At 45.4% G+C, this 24,323-nt stretch overlaps 1 protein-coding gene across 6 annotated transcripts in view; it reads right to left on the bottom strand.

The window, feature by feature from the left end:
• Positions 1 to 24,323, bottom strand: part of TTI1 (TELO2 interacting protein 1) — a 53,912-nt gene that overhangs the window by 20,592 nt on the left and 8,997 nt on the right. For 5 of the 6 annotated variants that reach the window (XM_067013122.1, XM_067013124.1, XM_067013125.1 and 2 more), the window contains exons 2-7: positions 19,725 to 22,067; positions 15,283 to 15,492; positions 12,211 to 12,359; positions 9,052 to 9,192; positions 6,306 to 6,510; positions 5,926 to 6,013 (exon numbers count right to left, since the gene is read on the bottom strand). In XM_067013122.1, coding sequence (XP_066869223.1) covers positions 5,926 to 6,013; positions 6,306 to 6,510; positions 9,052 to 9,192; positions 12,211 to 12,359; positions 15,283 to 15,492; positions 19,725 to 22,026 — 3,095 coding nt within the window. In that variant the 5' untranslated portion in view covers positions 22,027 to 22,067. Of the gene's footprint in view, positions 1 to 1,350; positions 1,582 to 5,925; positions 6,014 to 6,305; positions 6,511 to 9,051; positions 9,193 to 12,210; positions 12,360 to 15,282; positions 15,493 to 19,724; positions 22,068 to 24,323 lie in introns of those variants that run through there. The other variant, XM_067013123.1, reaches the window with a different exon arrangement.

Here is a 24,323-nt window from a genome sequence, read left to right as displayed (position 1 = left end):
TTTACTGCAAGGACATTAGGAATAATCGGTCACAATGGTACCTAGTGTTCTTCTAAGATGACCCACGGGGAAATTTTCTCAGGGTTCAGCACCAGGGGAATTCCAGAGGTGTGCTTCCTTCTAAAAGCTTTCTTTTCTTATTTCCGTAATGACTGGAATTTGTGCAGCAGCTGCGTTTCCCTCTTTGCCTTGTCTGTTAGGAGGCCCAGAGCCAGGCTGCAGGCTCATCTCTAGCAAAGGTGAAGAGTTCAAAGCCTGCATTTTATATATGAACCTCAACCCTGGCTTCACCTTGTTCTCCCTCTTATTATTTTTTCCTTAAAAAATGTCTTCACTTCTTATTTACCTTGCTGCATACACTTAAGTTTATAAGATGCTTTAGGACTTTTTTGGAATAAGGGGGAAGTTTAAATACTGATAACAACTATTATTGATTGACTTTTTAACTCTGGGCTGACATTTTGTGCTAAAGACTAATATACATGACTTTACTGAATCTTTGTGACAATTTTATTAGGTGGAAAAAAATAGATATGCTTATTCTAGTCTTGTAGATGAGGAAACCGAGACTTCGAGAAGGAAATTCATTTGCCCAAGGGTATACCACTACTGAACAGCGACGTAAGGCCAACTCTACCTTGGTCTTCACCTTAGAACTCTCAACACAGTACATGGCTAATAAGAGACTCTAAAGCATCTTTTAAATAAATACACATATAATAAGACAATTGAGGCCATGTCCTTGGCTACTTTACTTGGTACTGAGATCATCAACATTCACTCCTGCCTCCCCTGCAAAGGGATGAAACGACCACCCTGTGGTCGGCCAAGGCTTCCGATATTTGAAATCTACTTTGTGCACGTGGTCCACCTACCAGGCTCGATCTCCCATCAAGAGCATCGTGGTTCCTGACCCAGTATGGCATATACAAGTGCATGTACGCCCCACACTCGGCTTTCCAACTGGGTGGTGAAATGGATGACCCTGGCAGATTATCAATCACATGACAACACCAGGAAGCAGGGGAAGGACTGGCTGCATTTGATTTAAGTAGCACAGAGGTCCCTGCCTTCAGATCTGAAACCCAGCAACCCACTTTGTTTGTAATCTGCATGGCAGATGTCTCATCTTTGACACCAGGAATTCATGCCTATATATGCACAGAGAACAGCTTCAGATCTGAGTGTATTTTTAGAACAATGAGCCTTGAAGAGAAAAGCAGCAATGCCTGTCAAAAGATGGATAATGGGAAAGCTAACTACTTGGGTCTGGATTTGTCAACTATTAATCAAATGTCAAAAGGGAAAACATTAGGCGTGCCCTCATTTCCATAGGAAACAGCTTTGCAGCCCAAGCTCAGACAAACTGCCCACACCATTTAAGGGGATGAGCTACTAATTTCAAGCTCAGCTGAACTACTGGATCACCTCTGTGGCTCCTGATCCATTCAAATATAATAGGCCCATGTGTGAGAGGAGTTGGGGCTCTGACAGGGATGAAATGAAAGAGCCTCTGCCAGTCTGAGTTCCTCCAGGGTTTGAAGGCAGCGGCTGCATTTTTGATGGGCTGGGATCCTACTGCTAGAAAGAAAGCGGGGAAGTCGGTGAGTAAAAGAACCTTCAAACTCCTGGTCCTGGCTTCTCATGCAAAAGGCGGTAGGGGGAGGTAGAACAATTAACATGAAAAAGATCCTTCTGAGATGAAAACCCTAGTTTAGATTTCAGTCAAGATGAAGCAGGCTTCCAACAAGAAATACCATGTGTATATGTGTACCTGTAACATATACACAACACATTATATATTTGGCAAATTTATATATCTCCCATAAGGGTGTGTATACACACATAAATAAAACTCCAGAATGGAAACACCATGAGGGCAGAGGCCTCCTCTCTCCTGCTCCCCTCTATTTTCAGTGCCTAAAACAGTGCCGGGCACACAGCAGCTCCTCAGCCAATCAGCAGAATGAATGAGAGCTGAGCGTACTCTCTTACATATTAATGCTATTCATCTGCATGATGGTTCTGGAGGAAGGTGTTATCACCACACCCAGTTTACAGAGGAAGGAAATGAGGTGCAAGGAAATGAAGTCATTTGCTCAAGGTCACAGAGCCAGCAAGATGTGAACCTAGGTTTGTCCACCTCCAAGACTGGTGCCCTTTGCCCGTACATACAATGGCTAAGCGAGGAAGATGGGAGGGCCCTCTCCCTTCCCCACCACACACATCAAGAACCACAGCATCCAGCATCTGTACAACCAGGAGGTGCAGCAGGCTGGTCACTACTTGCTGGCACCCTGCATCCCCACCTGGGTTCTGGGGTTGACAGGTGGAGGTAGGACTGGGGGGTAGAAACCACGTGGCCTAAGAGCATTGTTGGGCATGGACTTCAACTTTAAAAAAATAGATATTGCCTAGTTTTGTTCCATTTAGCCCCAGGGTGGAAGACTGACTGATTTATGCACAAGAGAGGGAGCCTCAGAGGCTGCTCAGAGAGAGGCCCAAGGAGTGTGGTTTTAATGGAGTTGAGTTGAATCAGGCTGAGAGCATGTACTGGTTGGAAGGAAAAACACAGAAATTTGGGGAATGTGCTCTCATCTCAAATTCCTTTCATATGCAGGAAGGAAGAGCTCCGTGGCCAGGAAGGCACAGAACTGTGGAGGCCCACTGCATGCTGGGAGGTATCTCAGAGGCTTCTAGGGCCACTGGAGAATTTATCAGTTAAGTCGGCCAAGGCTGAGATGCGGGCATGGCTGATATAACCTGTTATTTTGTAATCCAGTGCTTATTCTCAGGGACTCGGCCTTATTTGCAGCTCATGATATGCTGACCCCTCTTCCCATACCCCAAATATGGTTTTCTCATTTGTTATCCAGTGAAGTCATTTAACTAGGTGGACTTTGGGGGAGTTGGTATTTTTTCTTGCATGGCCAGTGCACAGTGACACCTGGTGGTAACAAATGGCAAGGTTATACCCTGCTCTCACCCCCCACCCCCAACCAAATTGCAAGATTTATGTCCCTCCTTACAAGGCACATTTGCTAGATAAAAGCATTAAACTGGAATGGCATCTCTGTTCTTAGCATTTACAGCCTTGGTTATATCAACCACCCTCTGATCAATTTCCATTTCTAGAGTTTACAGCCTGGATGTAAAAGCATGCCACAAAGGCTCTATTTAATACGACAAATTAAAAAAGCAAACACAGGCTTGGTCATTCTTTGGAGCCAGGAGAAGCAAACAGGAGGAAGGAAAAATCCAACTGTAATGCACACAAAGAGGAACTTACACGGCGCTGCCGAGTTCGCCTCCATTCCAACGTGAGGGAGGCTGCCCTGCAGAGGTCCCCACCGCCACCTGCCAGATCTACAGACACAGCTGCTCATCCACATCTCTGAGAATGCAGGAGGCCTCAGAGCAGCCACCTGCCCTCACAGGTTTCCTCACCAGCCCCGCCCGATCCAAAGCCAGCCGGTCAGCTGCCCAGTGTCGGAAAGTCACTACTTCTGAGGGAGCTGGAGCGTCTCTGGGCGTCTCTGGCTTTCACTAGTTCTTTTGAATAAGGAGCTGAAGCTTGAGTTTTTGTGACCCTCTGGCTACAGATCTCCCCCTTGGGCCCTGGCAAAGACCACACAGCCTTCTCTTCTCCCCCGAGTGGGTGGAGGTGTCACTGACAGCTGTGTGGGAAACACTTTGAAGGGCATGTGTGGAAGCGGGGGGCTGGGGTGGAGGCTCCTGCAGGGGATTAGGTAAGAGATGAGGGTGACCTGGCCTCCCCTGGCAGCTTGGAGGTGAAGAGAAGCAATTTGAAGAGAGATTTCACAAGTTAGGTAGACAGGCTTCACTTCTGGAATGGTTGTGGGATGTGATGGAAAGAGAAGAATTCAGGACAAACAACCGGATGGATGTGCGGCCATTTGCTGAGCTGGGAACTCTGTCTCACTCAGGGGACCTCGTTCATTAGTTCCCGGAGGTCTGACTGTTTTCATACTAATCGGCCCACCCATCTCCCTCTCTTTGCTCTGTAATGAGACTTGCAAAGAGACCAGATTTCCTATTGTCTCACACGGCTTCTCCCATTTAGAGAGCTTATTAATTTCTGAATCGAGATGCCAAATCAGCTCCTGATCAAGGACAACACAGGTATTTTTTCCCCTGACTTCAAAATAAGTTTGCAGATGATGTGTACGTAAAGCAGTCACCCTTGCACTTCCTCCCCGCCCGGCCCCGTCAGAGGGAGGTCACCTCACTCAACCTCAAGTGGAACAAAGAGGCACCGCAGTCTGGCCTCTGGCTGCAATCTCCTCCCCAAGGCACCAGGAATTCCAACTTAAGAGTCAGAAAGGTCCAATTCGGGTTTAACTGCTTTCAGTAGCAAATAAAGAAAATTAGAAATGAAAAGATAATGAATTGTGAATATTAGCTTGTTTGATGGGTCTAAACTTGAAGGATGGGTATGGGGCGGGTGTAGGAAGCGTAGAATGGGACAGGGAATGAGAAAACCAGATCTTTGGGACTCTCGGCTGTAACAGGCACCCAGAAGAATTTGTTTCAAGAGGATTCATCATGTTTGTGAGTTGTACTTTAAATCATAGCACAATTAGCTTCAGGAACACTGCCTGGAGGAGGACTATTTTCATCCCAAGTTGGTTCTTTAAGGAATAAGAATGTCTGGGGTCAAGAAGCTCTTTGGGATGCACCCCTGTGCTTGAGAAACCATGACGGATTCTGGGCCTAGGGGATGTGACAGGAAAGGGACAGAAAGAAAAAACGGAACTGGGGAAATCAAGAGCAGAAAACTGCAAAGGATAATAAATCAATTCAAGAGATATTTCCATCGCTCCAAGAGAGTGCAAGGTTTATAAGGAAGCAAGTTGGCTTTCCTCATTTCACAGACAGAGCAGCCTTTCAGCCCTTCAGGGAGTAAGATGACGCCTACCCCTCCAAGGAAGATCAGGGACACGTTTCCAGAAGCTGATGAAGTGGGAAGGACTGTTTCTTTGCCCGGGGAGGTGGAGCTGCAGTGCCCAGAGCGGCAGGTAGTGCCAGGCCAGACAGGCCGGCTTTTGCCCCAGCTGCAGACGTCCAGGGATGGCAGTTCCAGGGCACACCACCACAGGCTGATCCTGGCTAGAAGGAGAGCTGGGGAAAGGGGGTCAGGGTACATTTTGGGTCTCAAGTCTGGGGAATGCTCCTGTGCTCAGAGTTTTAGCTTTTGATAAATAGTCTTTAGGACTCTAGGAACCAGAAATAGCTTCTCCTGTTAGAGGTGGTACAGCTACTCTCTAATAAGCAAAACTCTTAGAAATTAGAATCACATAATTTCAGAGTTGAAAAGGTCCTTTAAATCACTAGTCCAGTGGTTTTGAACGTTTCTTGGTTCACAGACTCCTATTATAATCGGATGAATGATGTGGAATCTGTCTAGAAACAGATACGTACATGTCTGCTTGCACACACACAATTCTGCATACAATTTGTGAGGGTTCACGGCACCTGACACCCATTAAGACGCGCTGTGGAGCCAAGGTTTGCTAGATCAATAACCCAGTGCTTTCACCTTGTGGATGAGGAAGCTGAGAGAGAGGTGCCAGGGTCACCTGGTCACCAGAAGAGTAGGGCCTAGAAGCCGATCACCCTCTGACCAGGAGAGTACTTTGTCCCCTACAAGACACCACCTTTCTGCTTTTTGCCCCTTTGGAATTGTTGCTGATGCTGCAGCAGCGGAAAAGGTTACTTTCAAAGAGAAATGTGTCTAGTAAAAATACCATCTCTAGATGTTGGCACAGTTAAAGAAATCATCTTAACGTGGCAAGAAGAGAGAGAAGAGAAAAGAACAGAGATGCCTCAGCTCTGCTCCCCATTAGCAAATCATCTATAATTTAGGACAAACGTAAAGAGATGCGGGTGATCAAGCAGACGTACCTCCTGGCAGCCTCTTGTAATTTCACGGGCTGTTTGGCACTGAGGTAAATCAAGCAGGCATCAGCTACTTTATTCAGGTCACCCTCACCTGCAGAGAGGAAAAACAAAACAAGCGTCGGCCCTCAGGCTTCAGTGGGGATGAGCAGGTACCAACTGCTATGTGATGAAACTGGAACAGCAAGGCAAGATGCTGGGGGCTCTGTACTCCATCCCTAAGTCAAAAAACACAGCAAGGTAAATGGATAAATGAGGCCAAAGTGAGATGGAAGGATGTGCACAGGACAGGAGATGACAGGGGCACGGCTAAGTGAGGAGGGCAAGGGTGGGGGTGAGACAGAGTGTGCAGTGTGTGTGTCCAGGTGAGACTGGCTGGTACCTACCTAGGTCCAGTCTCTCACAGAGGGGGCCTAGGCCCTGCAAGACGGCCAGCTGCAACTTGAAGGCCAGCGTGTGGAAGTAAACTGGTCCAGCCCTGGCACTGATGGGAGCCTGGCTGACTAAAGAGCCAGCCAGCTTTGGCAGGACATCTTTGCAGAACCGGCTCCTTAGAAAATCGCCACACTTGCCTCCCAGGGTACGCAAAACCTGTGGAAACAGAACCCCAACCCGGTGACTGAACGTTGCCAAGGCAGCGAGAGTGCTAAAAGAATGTTTGCTAATTCAATTTCATCTAGGTCTCTGCTTGAAAAAGAAAAATAGAATTATTGCTGTTAATTCCTTGCCCACGGTTTGTGATTCTGACAGTTATGAATTCGGAGGTCTCTGCTCCCAAGGCATAGCTGCTTCTATCCATAAATACAGATTACATGGAGAATAACTCAAAGGAATCTTGGGTTGGATGAATTGTATGGTTAATACCTGGATTTCCCTCCCTTTTTTGTTAATAATAATAAAAAAAAGAGCTTAAAGCAGTTCACATAGATCATCTCTTGAATTTTCCTAACATCCCTTGAGGAAAGACTTGTGCTTTTAACTCTAGCTAGCTGAACAAACATAAACAGGTCCAGTAGCTGAGGCCCAGCTCCGCTGCTGCCACGGGCAGGCATCAAAAAGGGCAGTGGCTGGCTGAGGTCCTTGGCTGGGTCAGGGCAGGGTCCCCCGTGGGCAGAGCTGAGTCAGAGTTCCTTCTGTTCCACGGCACAATCTCTTATGTGTATCACCCTCATTCCATCTTTCACGACAGGCGGTCTCTTTGCATGTCTTGTTTTAAACCTTCTCAAGCAGAACATATTGAAACGTTTTGGCCCACTGCACAAGACTGAGTATACACGATAATAAGAATTTCTTTAAAAATTGGTAAGCAAGGGACTTCCCTGGTGGCGCAGTAGTTAAGAATCCGCCTGCCAGTGCAGGGGACACAGGTTCGATCCCTGGTCCGGGAAGATCCCACATGCCACGGAGTGACTAAGCCCGTGTTCCACAACTACCGAGCCTGCGCTCTAGAGCCTGTGAGCCACAACTACTGAGCCCGCGAGCCATAACTACTGAAGCCCATGTGTCTAGAGCCTGTGCTTCTCAACAAGAGAAGCCACAGCAATGAGTAGCCTCCGCTCGCTGCAACTAGAGAAAGCCCGCGCACAGCAATGAAGACCCAACACAGCCAAAAATAAATAAGTTAAATAAATAAATTAACAAAAAAAATTGGTAAGCAAGGCACATCCAGGACAGAGAACATTTACCGACTTTGTAGAGAACAAGGCACTTATTTCAGGGCCCTCAGCAGGACTGCACAAGGCCTTACAGACCTCAAGGGTCACTAAGGGGTCTGGGAGTGGAAAAGCAGCCTCAGTTACAGTGCACGTATATTTATATTTTTTCATTTTTCTATACTTGCTGTCATTTCAGATAACCCATTAATTTTCATAAAGTAAAACGGCACATCTGAGTGACTTAGCAAGACCGCCCTCCTCCTCTCCCCAACCTCCCTCCTTCCCTCTCCCCCCACCACCCACATGTGCATGTGCGTGTTTGTGATTTTGCTTTGGAAAAAAATATTAACAATTTTGTATGTTTTAAATGTAAGCCTGCATTTTGGTCCAGTATATGCTGAAGAATCTTACAGAAACAAAATACTTTAGCCAAGTATATTAGTTGCATTCCTGGCTTCATTTTATATCCTATGCATCTTTTTTCTTTGCCTCATCTTGCTCACCCACTTCTAATTTACGTTAGCTTGCAATGGTAAATGTAGCTCTGTAACTTGCCTTAAGTGCTTTTTAGAACAAGGAAGGATATAAATAAGCCAAAATATGTGTGCTAATATAAGCCAAACTAAGTCAGGGAGAATAATACCTTACATACACAGAGGGCTTTTAACTTTTCAAAGCATTTCACCAAATAGTCCCACTTTATCCTTGACAACATCTATGAGAGAGGTGGGACAGGTGGTCATGGGTTTTGTCCAGAGTCGCTCAGCTGGACAGAGGATGCCCATTGCTAGAACCTAATCAGTCTTCATCTTGACTCTTGTGCCGTGCACAGAACATGGGCATAAACTCAGATTCAGGTGCTATCACTTCCTAGCTGTGTGATCTTGAGAAAGTTCCTTAACATTCTGGGCTTGTTTCCTCCTCTGTCAAAAATGCGGATACCAGTATCTTCCTTATACGGTTGTTGTACGGAGATGAACTCATGTGTGAAGTGCCAAGCATGCTGCCCGGCACAGAGGAGGTGCTCAATGAATACTGGTGGCCCTTTTCAGCTTCTAGTTCTCTCTGCTTCAAATTCAAAAGGAAACTGACTTTATTTTCTTCTTTGTGCTTTTCTTTTCTTTTTTTTTTTGGTGGTATGCGGGCCTCTCACTGTTGTGGCCTCTCCCATTGCGGAGCGCAGGCTCCGGACACACAGGCTCAGCGGCCATGGCTCACGAGCCCAGCCGCTCCGCGGCACGTGGGATCTTCCCAGACCGGGGCACGAACCCGTGTCCCCTGCATCGGCAGGCGGATTCTCAACCACTGCGCCACCAGGGAAGCCCTTTTGTGCTTTTCTTATTTGCCTATACTTTCTTCAAGGTGTAGTAGGTCACAATCGGATAAAAAGAGAACTACCCCCAAAAGACACCACTAAGCTCTGTGCTCACTTCCCTCCATCCCCATGACTGATGGCGGTGGGGCATCAGTGAAGTACCTTGAAGGCTCTGAGCACTGCCAGGGGGTCATCATTTGTGAGTCGGTGCACGAGTGAGGGCCATGCCCGATGAGCCAAGGGAAGGAGCTGGTTCTTGTGGGACTGCAGGACAACCACACACAGATCCAGCACATCCAAAACCTGCAAGAAAAGAGGACAGCATTTCAGCAGATAGTAAAGGCTTGAAACCAAATACCTGGGATGAAGTCACCCTTTTAAAAGAGTAAAACTTAGAAACTCATGAGTCAAGGAAATATTTACGAGTCCTGACTACATGCCAAGCACTGGCTAGGTACTGGGTGGGGGGCACACAGGGACAAAATACTTGTGTTTCCTTTCCTTGGCTTATGGTCAACTGGGGAAAGACTTCAGATAACACTGAAATAACGGGATGAATGAGTACCAATTGTGAAAAGTACAAGGACGGAAAGTCAAGGGGGAAATGCAAGACACTAAAGGGAGGGATCTACACCATACAAACTGTTGGGAGGGCTTCTCTGAGGAAGTAACTTCTATAAGGAGGCATAAAGGATGAGGAGGAGCTAGTCACATAAAGAGTGGAAGAGTGTTCCTAGAACTGGAAACAGTAACGAGGAAGACCCAGAGGAGGGAGAGCTTGCAGTGCTCAGAAAACTAAAGCAGGGCAGCGCGAAGCGTGACAGAGGAGGGGTAAGATGGGGCTGGACCTCCAAGACGTCACATTAAGACTTTTAAATTTTGTACTAAATGCGGTGGGGAGCTGTGGAAATGTTCAGGCACGTGCTATGATACAACTCATGTTTTTAAAAGGTCACTCTGGCTGCTGAGTGGAGAAGGGACTTGAAGTGGGGAGTGAGAAGAAGTGAGGAGGCCCTTGAGGGAGCCACAGCGCGTGTCCACGTGGGAGGCGGGGAGTTATGCGGCTACATGGTCGTGGCCGAGGCAGAGAAGTGAAGGGTTTGAGATCTGTTTTGGAGACGAAATGGCTTAAATTGCTGAAGGACTCGCCCTTGGGGAGATGAAGAGAGATATCAAAAAGAGCTGCTTGGGTTCAGGCTTAGCAAATGAATAGACGCAGGTGCAGCTTAATGAGATAGGAACAAAGGAGGAGGAGGAAACCAGAAGGGTGGGTGAGATCAAGTTCTGTTACCTCTAAATGGAGAGGTCAGGTAGACAGCTGGGACACAGGTCAATCTCAGAAGAAAGGCCTGGGGTAGACTAGATGTAAATTGGGGTTTTTACCTTCCCTGAGAATACGTGTCCTGATCTCTATGTCTCAAAGCTCACCGAAGGCAGATGACCCGCTCAGTGTCACAGGCAGTGGTCACCACGATAACCAAGTGCAGGCTTCCCTCCCACACAGATGGGCCAGCCTGCCCAGAGCAGGAGAAGGTACACGTCTGAGTCAGGAAGACAGAGTGAGGTCTGCAGTAAACCCTTATTGGATGACTACTATGTGCTGGTCACATGGAGACTGAACAGAAACAAAGCACAAAACAGGCCCTGCCCTTGAGGGCTGAACAGTTAGGCAGGGGAATAAGAGAAACCTCAGGAGAGCAGAGTAGTACAGTGGAAATGGCTTTGGTATCGCTGACTGGCTTTGGATTTGAGTTCTGTCACTAACTGGGTAAGTTACATCATACTTCAGTGAATCATTCCCCTTCTGCCTGGAATGTTCTTGCCCCTCCGTTTGCCCCTGCTGGGCTGGCTCCTTCTCAGCCTTTAAGTCTGGACTTAAACGTTATCACCCGACAACTGGTCTAAATCAGAACGTAGCTCCCTCTTATTCAACAGGGTTTGGTAGAGTAGGTTCCCAAAGTGTGTTTACTACATGGGTGAATTTTCTATCATAGAACCTTCTTATTACCTTCATAGCATTTCCTCCACATATATGTATTTGTGTATTGCCCCTTTCCCCTCGAGAGATAAGAAGTTCCATGAAGACACGGATCATGTCTGCTTCGTCTCCTTCTATATACCCTCTGCCTGACCCTACAGCAGTCCTCAATAAGCATTTAGTGAATAAGCGAATAAGTGAATGAGTGTATATGCCATGTCTGATGCTAACTGTTTCATATTTATAGTCAAGGACCCAGTGAGGTAGGTACCATCATTTTCATTTTACAGATAAAGAAGGTGATGCTCAAGAAGGTGAACTGACTTACTCCAGGTGGCTTGGCTAGTGAAGGGCAGAGCCCTTCCTCCAGAGCGAGTTCCATAGCCATGGAACTCGGGTATGCAGATCTGACTCCAGTGCTGATGCTCTCAATAGCTACAGTGTATATATGCTGCTACAAAGCCTCCAGAAGAGGGAAGACACTTTACTAATGTATCAACCAGACACTACCAACAAAAGGCTCCTGAAGAGTGCCTCCTGAGTGGAAAAACCGGCAACGCTAAGAAGTAACTCTGGGAAGACTAAACAAATTCCACAAAACCCAGATGCTGAGTGAGGCAATCTGTGGGTCAGGGTTTCCCAGCCCACCACCCATGACCAGGGTAAAGTGCCCTCATCACTATCAGTAATGCACGGAGGCGGCTGTTTCTCACTCCCGTTTGGGGGTAGGGAGGAATGGGTCAGACTGTGCTTTCCTTTGGGTGTAAGATCTGCCCCCAGGTGATTCTGAAAGCTGTGCCCCCCATGCTCACCCCACCCCACTGTCCTGTTATCGGAGTCACTACTGTACAGTTTAAGTCTTTGCTGATGGGGAGGCTGCTTGGGAAACTGCTAGCAAACAAGGATGTAATATTAAGAGAAGTGTTAGTGCCAGCCCTAGGATGAAAATGGAAACAGAAACAGAGACAAGGGCTAGCGTCAGGCTTGGACGAATGACCAACTTCAAAATATTTAAACCTGTGTCCCCACATTAAGTCAGCTCAGAAAGTGATATCCTTTCCAAATCATATGACTTTTTCCCCCTTGGAGATGCAATAACGCTCCAAAACTTTGTGGTTTTTAATTCTACCAAGGGGACTCAGATCCCTTTTGGCCTCTGGGCTGATACGGAAAGACCTAAGACTGGCATCCCACAGATAAATTCCTCCTGATGCCTTCTCTTGGCCACTGCACATGCACTGGGAGATAAGTGGGGGCTCCTTGCTCATCCATGTACTCATTGCCAACAGACCAAACCTCAGTCCCGCAGCTCTGGGAATGCAGGGAAAGGGCCGCACACTGACCTTCAAGCGGATTTTCAGATTTTTGTCTGACATCAAGTGGATGCAGCGCTCCATCACGTCCGTGGCTATCTGGATTTGCACTGGCAGTGGTGGCTGCATACTGGGATCAGTGTCATTCTCATCCACTTCGGGAGGGTCTGACTGCTCCTCTGGAAAAAAAGCATAAGTGGGGGCAGTGTTTTACAAGAGATGCCCCACCCCAACTTGATCTCCCAACTTCAGATCAGGAGTCAGACTTACAAGGGAAAATGTCTAGGAACTGATCCCAAGGAAACCATGTAAAATTTGGGTCAAGCTATGAGTCAAGATATTCACCAAAGCATTACTTGTAACAGCTAAAAACTGGGGCAAAACCTTCCATGTCCACTCAAGGGGGTACGGTTATATAAACCATGGTATATCCATACAATGAATGGCACATTATGAGGGCCTGAAAATTTGCATTTACCAAGGGCTTTAATGACAAGGGAAAATGCTTATGAAATAACATTGTGTTAAAAAGAGAAAAGCAGGATACGAAATTCCATACACAGTGTGAGCACTATTATATAAAGTTTTATATAAAGACAGGAGGAAGTTTAAAATATTAACAGAGACGGGGTCATGAGTTAATGGATGATTTTTATTTTTTCCCTATATCCTTAGTCTTTTATAAGTTGCCATTAATAAATATTTAAAATAAAAACATAAGAGGGCAAGGTTCTAATTCGGAGCCCCGAGGCTGGCAGTTCCCTGGCTGGCCTCTTGCCCTTTACTCTCTTTCCTTTCCTTTTGGTTCATCTTTTGACTAAAGAGGGTACATGTCTGTCTTCTCTACCAGCCTGTAAGATCTTCTGAGGGCCAAGATGAAGCCTTACACATCTTGGTATGAGGGACAACACCAGGGCAACCTGGTGCAATATACAGGGGTGGGGTTTGGTCAGAGGACCAAAGTCTTGACTCCACATCCTATTAGCAACTCCTCTCATCCCACGTCACCTCATTTGAAAAAAAGGGATAAAGCATGTATACCTCATCTGCTTGCTGAGAGAGTTAAATGAGATGAATGTCACCAGCTATTATCATTTTTTTCATTGCCTGGAGTGCTGCATTGCATGAGATAGGTGTAAGTTTGTAAATTAAAACAACAAAAAGACTTGAGAGTTGCATGAAACTCTGGCCAAAATTCCTCCCCTGAAGGTTTTCCTCTATCTGCTTATAGCCTCCAGTCTCCCCACACCCTCAATGCCAGCTGTGCTCATTTACACTGAGCTAAGCATTGCTCCTCTAACTTTCTGCCATTTCAGTTTCCTCTGCTGGAAAAACAGAACCTGACAGTAGAGTCCACACCTGTCTCTAACAGACGCTGAAAAGATAAATGAAAATGCGTTTGTAGAATGCTTGGATTTCTTGGAGGAAGGGACCTCAGATACACAAGGTGCTCTTACTGTGGTTAAAACAAAAAACCCATGTCAAACCAACATCAATCCAAACATTCCTTATAATGCCAAGTGTGTGGTGTGTACTTGATGAACGATAATTATAAGAATGATAAGGCTGTGCTTTTCTTTCTAGAGGAGGATTTGTTGTTTGCAATTCACCTACTGCGAAATGTTATCTGAGGGATGTGGATTTTTGCTATTGGAAGAAAGATTTGATTCATTCAGTCTGCTCCTAGCGAACATCAGCTAGAACCAGAAGATCCTAATCATGAAAGAATGGATTCAGTGACAATGCTAGAATTTCAAACAAGAATGGCAAATCTGGATTACGAGGGATCAAGATGCCTCTTCTTCACGGTTTCTAGGCTTGAGCAAGGGGTGCAGTTTACGAGAAGGATTGGGTTGGCTCAAGAAACAAAACTGAGAAGAAAAAGCCTGATAGATTTCTGATTAGAAAATTCTGTTCTTGGGGAGAATAACAACTCAACTCTGCATAGATCATTATTTGGGCCTTGTGATGCTTCCCTGCTATTTAGAAGGAATTTGTTGCAGTTAGTTGCATTGAACTACTATTTCCTGTTATCCTGGAGGTATTGGCTTCAGTTCACCAGAGTCTTGGAGTAGAGTGCCAAAAATAAAAAAAATAAAAAAATAAAGAAAGAAGTCTGCTCTATTCTAACCTAACAAACTAATTTGGGACTCAGTTTGATTTAGGATAGTTCTGAGACCACCAAGCTCATTATGACTTGGCATTTTATATTTGCAGAGGAGATTCTAATAATTTATTAATCCTTCCGTGACCTGAAGCTCCAGATTGAGCTTGTGAATAAAACAATAGGCCAGCGCTTCAACTAGCCTGAACTCCCTTCTCCTTTGTCACATAAATTGGTAAGAAAAACACTGGAATCTACTACCAATAAATAAAATAAATGGACAAAGCATATGAAAAGATAATGGGCATTAGAAAAAACTGTTAGGAAAGATGCATACAGAACGATGTTCAACCTTTCTAGCAATCAAAGAAATGCAAAGTAAAATAACGAGAACCATTCTAACTTAGCAAGAAGTAAAACTGGTAATAGTCAATGTTGGCAAGCTTGTGGTGAAACCAGTATTAATCCTGAACTGCAGAAGAGAAGGTGTAAATTGCCACAACCTTTCTGAAAGACAATTTGGCAAGCATAACATGATGTTCATATCCCTGACCTAGAAATCCCACTTCTGAGATTTATACAGAAATATGCAAAAAGAAGGAAAAGGTCACGTGCATAGAATCATGCACTGCAGCACTGTTTATTAGACTGAAAAGCTAGAAGCAACCTAAACTTCCCACAGGGGAATGTATACTTAGTGGCAGCTATTAAAACATTAATTATGAAAATTCCACAGCAACACGAAGAGTTCCTTATTATATAACTAAATGCAAAAAGGGTAATGCATTTAAACTATGGCTGCAACCAAACAAAAACAGGTTTGCAATAGAAAAGGATGGAAAAAGACTACACACAAAGTGAGAATGCTTACGTTAGCATGGCGGGGTTATTTGTGACCCTTCTTATTTCCAAACTTTCTATCATGATGTTTCATTGTTTTTACAATAATCTGCTTCCAAAAGTAAAAAACAGCTGAGGCCAAAATAAGTAATAGTTACCTTCTTCATTATCAAAATCCAAGACATTTCCATCTGCTACATCCTTTTCCTTGAGGTAGTTCAGCACAAACTGTTCAATGTCTTCAGCTGTTGTGGTATTTTCAAGTCCTTTCTCAAGACTTGCTGGTCTTTGGCTCAAATGACTTCCCTCTTCCACTACACTTTGCTCTTGGAGTTGCCCGAGATGACCTGTGTCTGGGAACCACTGGGCTATAAATAAAGTGTTATAATGATCACCTTGGTCATTGACAACAGGCATTAGTACTTTCTAAGTAGAATAAGCTCTCTGCCATGGCCTGCATGGTGCCCACAGGATCCAGTCCCTACCTGTCTCTAACCTCCTCTTCTAACCACTCCCGGCTGCCTGTTCACCGACCATCTTCTGGTTCCTCCAATGTGCTAGGTAACCTCCTGCCTTAGAACCTTTGCACATGCTGTTCTTACTATCTGGAATACTTTAACCTCCTATGTAACATGTGGTTAATTCCAACTCACTTTTCATGTTTCAATACAAATATACATTGCCTAGTAAAGCCATCCCTTGACACCGCCCCCCCCCCCCCCACCAATCTAACTTAGGTCTTTTATACACTGTCTTATACAGCACCATGTTTTCTTTCAACTCATCACAATTTGTAATTACTGTATTTACTTTGTATGTATTGTTTAGTGTCTGAATCTCCCATTAGACACCCTGTTCCATTGATCCCCACTGGAAAGCCAATATGCCCAGCATGGAGTGGGTGCTTAAAATATATGCTGAATGAATAAATATGCTAGACTGGAGGAGAGCTACCAGTGACAAAATTCTGAATGCAGGATACGCTGCTCATTAGCGGAAGAGAGGCTCCGCATATCCTTGAGAACGGACACAGTCTCACATAGGTATTTGATATAAAATGCTTCAGAAGGCTGGCATTTTCTCTCCAAAGCTTTTCCTTTTTTAGTGATGCTCCAATACTTCTGATGTGTCACCGCAGAATAAGCCTTAAACATTACAGAACCAGTGGTTTTCATACTGTGTCTTGAGGAGCCCTAGGGCTCTGCAGAAATGTCTCAGGGTCACAACAGGGAGGGCACCCAAAGACAGCAGGTTAAAGTGTGGGAACAGGGTTTCTATGCCTTCTTTCACCAGCCCTGCTCTAATTTGAATTCTTTTTGTATACTGGGGTCCCCCAGGGCTTCATTTCAAAAAAGCCTCTTAATACTTAAAGAATGAATCAACAAGAAAACCCTACAGCCTGAATTTTTGCCCTCCTTTTGCAGACAGCAGGGGAGAAGTCTCTGATGACCTTTAGCACCTGCTAATCTCTTTTCTATCAAGGAGCATCTGCACAGAGCCACAGCAACAGCAGATGGGCTACGCCAGGGCCAGGCAACTGGGAGCAGCAGAGAGCAAATGCTGGACGTGAGAGCCTTCGGTACAGTACCTGGAGGTTCCTACATGAAGGGATCAATTATGCCATTTTTCAGTGCCCAGACATAAATCTGTCCTTAATGTACTCTGAGGGGCTGCATTCCCAATGGGTTAAAGCCAGGGCCCAGCATTTACACTGCTAAAAGTAAACATGCTGCAAAGATTATTTTCTAGATTTAAGGCTAGTGCCAGACATTAAGAAGTCTTTGCTCACAAATGGCTTTTAAACATATGAAAAGCAGCTCGACCTCACTCTTAATGCAAATTAAACTATAATAAGGTGCACTTTTTCTCCTACTGGATTAGCAAAGATCAAAAAGCTAGGTAATATACAGCGTGGGTGAGGGGGTGGCAAAATTGGCGCTCTCTTACATTGCTGATGGGTGTTTAAATTGGTGCAACCTCTTCACGGAGCAATTTGAAACTCTTTATCTCTCTATCACAGATTTAAATGTAATACCCTCTAAGCCAGCAACTGTCTTAGGAATATACTCTACTGGTATACTGAGACATGTCCAAAAAGACCTACAGAGAGTACACTGCAGCATTTTGGGGGTGGCGGGGGCAAAAGACTGGAAACAACCAAAATGTCCACCAAGAAAGGGCTGCTTAAATTATGGTGCAGCCACACAAGAGAACATTATATGTGTCCAGAAAAACACGGCCTTGTATGTGTGGATGTGGCACGATCTCCGAGTGCTGAGGTATGTGGTATGGATGCTTTCTCATTTTCAAAGCTACCCAATTTTTTTGTTGTTATGAATAATCAGTGAATCAGTAGTTGGTGCTAAGCAGTAATTTAACTGATGGTTCTTGCCTTCACTGTGGAACCTAATGCTTTTTTGTCAATGCCTGTGAAACACTGTGTATGTGGTAACTCAATTTCCTAAAAGACATACTGGGTTCTTTTAAAACCTTTTGGAAGTTCTCTGAGACCACACTTCCACTCCCATCTTAAAAGAGTTACCATCATCAGTTAGACAATTCGAATGACAAGAGGAAACGCCAGCACACAGTGCTACTTTGATTTGTGTGGGACTGATCCACTCCCCACAGTACGGCTTACCATTCAAAATGCAAGTGTAGTCTGGGTTATTTCAAAACGTTCAGAAAAGCTATCCCCACTTTTGCTGCTTTTCCTAGGATGCTCTCAAGTCAAGCTTAACCATCCTCATTTTCCTCTCTGCAGTTTAAAGAAAAGGTGCTACACAGGATTCCTCTTTAGAGATGACCAAAGACACTGGCAATCCAAGGCAATTCAATTTTCATGGCCCAAATGGAGATATCTCCTGAGAGGATATATTTAATAGGCCTTTTGTTAATATATTTTTTAAAACTCAAACTGACATGTAGTAGAGTTCCTCAAAACACTAAGTATGGAAGCCACTCAGTCTAAAATCTATAAGCAGTAAGCCAGTCTTAGAGGAGTATTTCCATGTTCTCCTTGGTCACCACTGCCATCCCAGTGACTAGTCCAGCACACAGGCTTCCAAGAGGTTGCAAAATACAACCCCCACTCCTTCCCTTGGTCTACAAGGCCCAGTGGGATTCATCCTCACCCATCCTTCCAATTTCATCTTGTGTCACTGTCTCCACAATGATCTCTTCTCCATTCTCCGAAGACCCCAAGCCCTTTCTTCCCTCCAGGCCTTTGCACCTGCTGTTCCCTTTGCCTGAATGTTCTTAAAAACCATAAAAAGGATATGACAGCTCCATACGTACTGATGGGCCCTTCTCACACTTCAGGTCTCAGCTCTAATACTGTTTCCTCAGAAAGAAGTGCCATGATCAAGTCCCCTGACCACTCTGCTACTGTCCTGTTACTCTCTTGCAGTAGCAGGAAAGCTCCTTGAGTTTATTCATCTTGTTCGCTGCTGAATCCTGACTACTTAGCACAGTGTCTAACATACAGCAGGTAATCTTTACTAAATGAATAAAAGAATATGTACACTGCATGTGAACATTCATGAATGAATGAATGAACACTGGAAGTGGTATCAGCTACAGGGCAGAGGACTGTCCCTGTTTAGTCACCTTCCTTGAGAAACTTTCTTACATGGTCTTAGCTTTTTCAGCTGACAAAATGAGGTCAGTGACCTTTCCACCTACTTTGGCGGCTATTAGAAGTACTGAAATAAATACTGGAGGTATGCTCTTTGGATAAAAGGAACTCATGTATATAGCTCATATATATATATATATATATATATATATATATATATATTTAGTGTTTTTTTTTTCATTCTAAGATTGACTATCCTTTGAAGGGATTCTCTTTCTTATAGTCCAAAACTTTGCCATTTTAATGGTGGGTAACACCTCCAACAGACACCCAACAGGGTGAAAGGGAAGTAGAGAAATTCAAACCACCTCATACAATTAAAAGGTTAAAAGAAAGTTTCGAGACCTGCTCTGTCCAACATAGCAGTCACTAGCTAGCTACATGTGGCTATTTAAATAAAAATAAAAAATTCAGTTCCTCAGCTGTACTAGCCACATGTAGTTATTGTATTGGACAGAACAGATATAGAACAGTTCCATCATCATAGAAAGTTCTATTGGACAGTACTGTTCTAGATTATCTGTGGACTGAATAATTCACATTAGTCCTGTTCTCCATTAGCATAGATACTGCTAACTCTAAATATTGTCAGAAGCAGTCCGGTATATTGAAAAGAACAAAATTGTCATAAATCCTGACTTTCCTCCTTATTAATTGTGTGACCTTGGCTAAGTAGGAGCTCACTGAGCCTTAGTTTTCCTTACCTGCAAAATAAAAATGTTTACGTTTAGTCTGCAGGGTTTATGTCCCTGGGACAGATCAGGGGTTCAATAGATGGTAGAGATTATTAAAAGTATAAAAACATAAGCAATGGAACTCTACCGTAACATGTGGGACCAGACAGACACCTATTCAAATAACGTCCTCCATAGAATAACCCCCCAAAAAAGAAAAAAACAGTTAGGCAAACAAGGATACTAGTCCTTCCCTCCAATCAGCATTAAAAAAGGGCTCTCAATGTACCTAATGCTGCCAGCAGGGCATGCAGTACACTGACAAAGGAAGTTATTCTCTTATCATAAAATTGGTCCAGGGTAGCCAAGACATCTTGAACCACATCTGCCACCAAAGGGAGCAGGCTAGCATCCGAGTTCTGTAGCATGACTTCCAAGACCTTCGGGGTATGCGGGTGGAGAGACAGATGACGCAGATTTAAAGAGATACCATTTACCAAATAGTCTGAATTCTGACTGATTAGCTGCTGCAGGGAGTCGTAGCCACAAGCCTGGCAAATGTCCATCATGGCACTGATGGCCGCCTGACTGATAAGCAGGTTTTGGTCTCCAGCTTTCTCCAGGACTGGATAGAGGGCTGACATCAAGAGCAAACGGAAGTCTTTCCCTAGTGCATGTGCAAAGTGGCCAATCCCTTCTAACTGGATGCATATTTGCCAGATGTTGCTGTTCATGGAGCAGATTGTGGGACTTGGCTTTGAGAAGGTGGGAGAAGAGGTGGCCTGGCAGGTGTGTGCCCCAGATGTGAGGGCCTGAAGGCCTGACTGCATCATTGTCAGCTCCTCTCCCACTTCTTCAGCTTCCAGGCAAGTGACCAAATACCAGTTTTCTTGGCTCGTGTATTCGTCAAGTATGGAAGTCACGATCTCCCTCAGTTCCTCTGGGTTTGTTTTAATGTGTTTTTCATGAAGGTTCTCTACCCCTAACCCAGCAGCCCCTACAACCAGTTCATTAAGGATCATGGCGGCCTGCTTCCGGTAAACCACAGACTCGTGGTACAGTTCCATAAAGGGATCCACGAGCAAGTAGAGGTTCCCATAGAAACCAAGGAGCTGACAAATCTGCCTCAAGAGCAGGAAAACCCTCTCGTCAGTGAAGAAGCGGAAATATCTCCTCTGCATTTGAGCCCATGGCCGTGAGGCTGAAGTCTCTGGAGAAGTGCTCAGATGCTCAGACTTCCAATGCCGCTCTTCAACAATTTTGATGTCGGCCACGTCTAATTCCAGAACTTGGATAAGCGCTTTGGAAAGACGCTGGAGATGGGCCACAGAGTTGAGGACAAAGTTCACTTTGGGGCCCAAGAGTTTCAGGTACCCGAGTAACAAGGAGAGAGTAGAGAATCTGCCCTGATCGTCTTGGGAGTTCATCAGGCGGGGAAGGGACGTGGCAAGGGAGTGCAGGTTTTCTGACAAGATGTCAGCAAAGGCTCTGCTGCCCACCACGACTCTCTCATCTGCAAAACGTCTCAGAATTTTATTGCATTGCGCTTGGACGTCAGGACTCTCGTCATTTACCAGACTCACCAGAGCCTTCAGAAGGGGACCAGCCGATTCGACCAGTGACTGACTGCACTTCAAGAGAAGGGCCTCGACAAAGTCTATCAGTTCCAGCCTCACCTTCCAGTGTGGGTGAACTGAAACGCACTCAATTATCTTTTTAATAAGGACAGTCAACCTGTCGCCGGTATTTTTTACCCAACTGGCTTCCCTGTGAACCAACAGCTCCGCTACTCTGTGCTCCACGGCAGGCTTTGCTCGGACCTCTGAGACTCTTCTGAGCTGTTCATCAGCCATAATGAAGCTCACTGTCTTGTAAAAGACCTTTAGGGAAGACACGACAACGCTGTGCCCTTGTTTAAAGTCTCCTGTGATGATCCTGGTCAGTGTAGTTGAGAGGCCAGGTAAAAAAGAAGCAAACAAATCCCCCAGCTGCTTTTGCTCAAGTTCATCCAAGGACCTTGGATGGTCTTGACACTCACATTGAAAGAGTAGAACCTGTAAACATTTTAAGGCAGCCATTTTAATTTGTTTTGATTTCTCCTGTTCTGCTAGGCCTAACAGTAAAGATACAGCAAATCCTAAACGAGGCAGAATGGAGGGCTCATAAATAGTCAGAATGATGTCCCCATAAGCCGAGTGCATTAACGCACTGAGGCCCTGGATCACGGCCAATTTCAACTCCTCTGACACAGCTGCAGGTTTCTGGGAGTTGGGTGAATACAGGCAAGCAGAGAGTTCCGAAAAGAGTTCCTGGAGAAGTTCTTGTTCCTTCACACACGTTGAAGAGAGGACAAGGGTGATGCATTCCACCACACTCTGGATCAAGTGCTCTCTTTTGGGGCCCGGGGTCTTCAGGGTAAATCGCAAAGGGAAGAGGATGTACTGCTGAAGTTCCTGAAGGGCAGAGTCACTCACGACTTGTAACTGTGCCTGCAGACGCTCCACATTCTCCACTGTCTGGGTCTTCGTGAGCTGAACACAGATGGGACGCAAGACGCCAAAGGCCTCCTCTGGAGTATCAAAAACCGCCATTGTGCAACACGCTTCCTCTCACTGAGGAAACACCCTGCAGGCTGGAGGGAGGAGACTTTTCAGTAAAGAAGGCCAAGCTCAAAGCAAATACAAAGTGAACTTGCACTCATTCATTCAACAGACATTCAGTGGGGGCTTACGTACCAGTCACTCCACATGGTGCTAGGGGAGCAATGGAACAGAAAAGAGCCAGTTCCTAGTCTTAGGGCGCTCCCAGTCCAGGGAGGGAAGCAGATGTACAGTTACAACACAGTCTCTTAAGAATTAGGCTAGGCCTGTGCTTATGGTCCTACATGAGTGTAGAAGACATATGCGTCAGAACACTCAGAAAGCCAGGGTGGGTTTCACAGGAAGAAAATGCTTGAGCCAAGACTCAAGGGAGGAATGAATTGGAACCTGTGGGCTATTCTAAGGGGTATGGATTTTAACCTGTGGTACAGATGGAGAGCCACTGAAGGTTTTGTCTTTTTTTTTTTTTTTTTTTCCTGTTGCGGAGCAAGGCTCTGGACACGCAGGGCCCAGCCGCTCCGCGGCATGTGGGATCTTCCCGGACCGGGGCACGAACCCGTGTCCCCTGCATCGGCAGGCGGACTCTCAACCACTGTGCCACCAGGGAAGCCCAGGTTTTGTCTTTTTTAACTTGAGGTATTATATGCATAGAGTGAAAGGCACTAGTCTTAACATAACAACTCAGTGAATTTTAATGTACGCAGAGACTCAAAGAACCACTACCCAAAATAAGATATATAATATTTCCAGCACCCTGGCAGGCTCCCTCATGCCCCTTTGCAATCAATTCCTATTTCCCCTGCCCGGAGGTAACCATTACTCTGACTTTTATCAGCCTGGACTAATTTTGCCTGTTCTTGTCATGGAGAGATTTCAAGCAAAGGGTGATAGGAACAACTTTATGCATTGAAAAGACCCCCGGCAGCCAGTAATACAGGAGAAGACTCAGAGCTGGGTGAGACTGAAAGCAAAACAAAATGAAAGGGAGTGCCCAGAGAAATGGGAAAACCAGGAGCGCACACAATCACAGAGACCACGGGAGAAGAGAGATTTGAGCAGGATGGAGAGGTGGATGGCAGGCAGGCAGTGAAAGGAGACAGGTTTATAGGTAAGTGAAGGAGCTGAGCGACTTTACACATGGGCTATCAGCCCGTGACTTTGCATTTCCCCTCACGGAGAAGAGGCTCTTTTCTCTGTGAGGGGAAATGCAAAGTCATGGACTGATAATGAATAAGAAGGCGGGTAAACAGAGGGCTTGAGGAGAGAAATAAAATTCTCAAATATTCCCTTTGGGGAAGCAGAGCATGCTGGGAAGACACAAAAGTGTGGCCCAAGGGTACTGAGGACTGAGTTGAAGCTGGAGACCATTAAACATGCACAACTGTAAAACGCTGGTACTGGATGGAGGCTTAGAGATCACCTAGTCTGGTGGCATCTCCTTCTCTCTCTCGCTCTCTCTTTCTCTCTCTCTGTCTCAGCTCTATTTTCTGGGGGCTTCTGAACAGATGATGACAAGAAAGTGTCCCCTGCTTCTCGCTGTCCCCAGTAGTGCTGGCAGGCAAGTGGTGCCTGGTGGGTGTGGGCAAGACCTGCTCAGTCCAGAGACAGAGCTGGTGCTGGATCTCCTCCATGGGTCAGGAGAGGGCTCCAGGGCAACAATCAGGCTCTCATACCCTGGACAGAGTCTGGTCCACAGAACTCCATGAGAGGAAGGGCAATGCTGGTCTGTGAGGTTCCTTGGGAGGATATCTCTTGGTCTCTGTGACCCTCAAAAAGCCAGGGAAGGGAAGAAGCTCAAATCTTCCCTATTCCAGACTAGCAAAATGCCAGGTGTTGAGGCCAGAAAGCTGCGCCAGGGCCTACTGACACCCTATCAGCTTACACACTGATGACCCAGAGGCTACTGTGCCACCCCTTGCCCAAGGTACTAATAGCTAGAACAACAGAAGCAAAGGAAGTAACCACTTAATGGGACCCAACAGTTAGGCGCAGGAAATGTAAACAGAGCACCCTTGAGGTGGTGAACCTTAGTTTAACAGAAATGCCAAAGGATACAGACAAGAATATGAAAAATAATAAGACCAATAAGAAAATTCAATTACAAGGCAAAAGATATTTCTTAGAATTTAAAAACATGTCTTTCCACACTAAAAAAGCTCAATTGATTAAAAAAAAAAAAAAGGCGGTTAATTGCTGAGATCCAATTAGTGGCTGGGAAGATCAAGTAGAGCTATCTTAAAACTCGGAGCAAAAATACAAAGAGATGGAAAATGTGAGACTTGGAGGAC

The sequence above is a fragment of the Kogia breviceps genome, chromosome 14 (assembly GCF_026419965.1).
Source record: "Kogia breviceps isolate mKogBre1 chromosome 14, mKogBre1 haplotype 1, whole genome shotgun sequence".
Lineage (NCBI taxonomy): Eukaryota > Metazoa > Chordata > Mammalia > Artiodactyla > Physeteridae > Kogia > Kogia breviceps.
The sequence above is the reverse complement of the archived record's forward strand: the minus strand, read 5'-3'. Positions and strand labels throughout refer to the sequence as shown.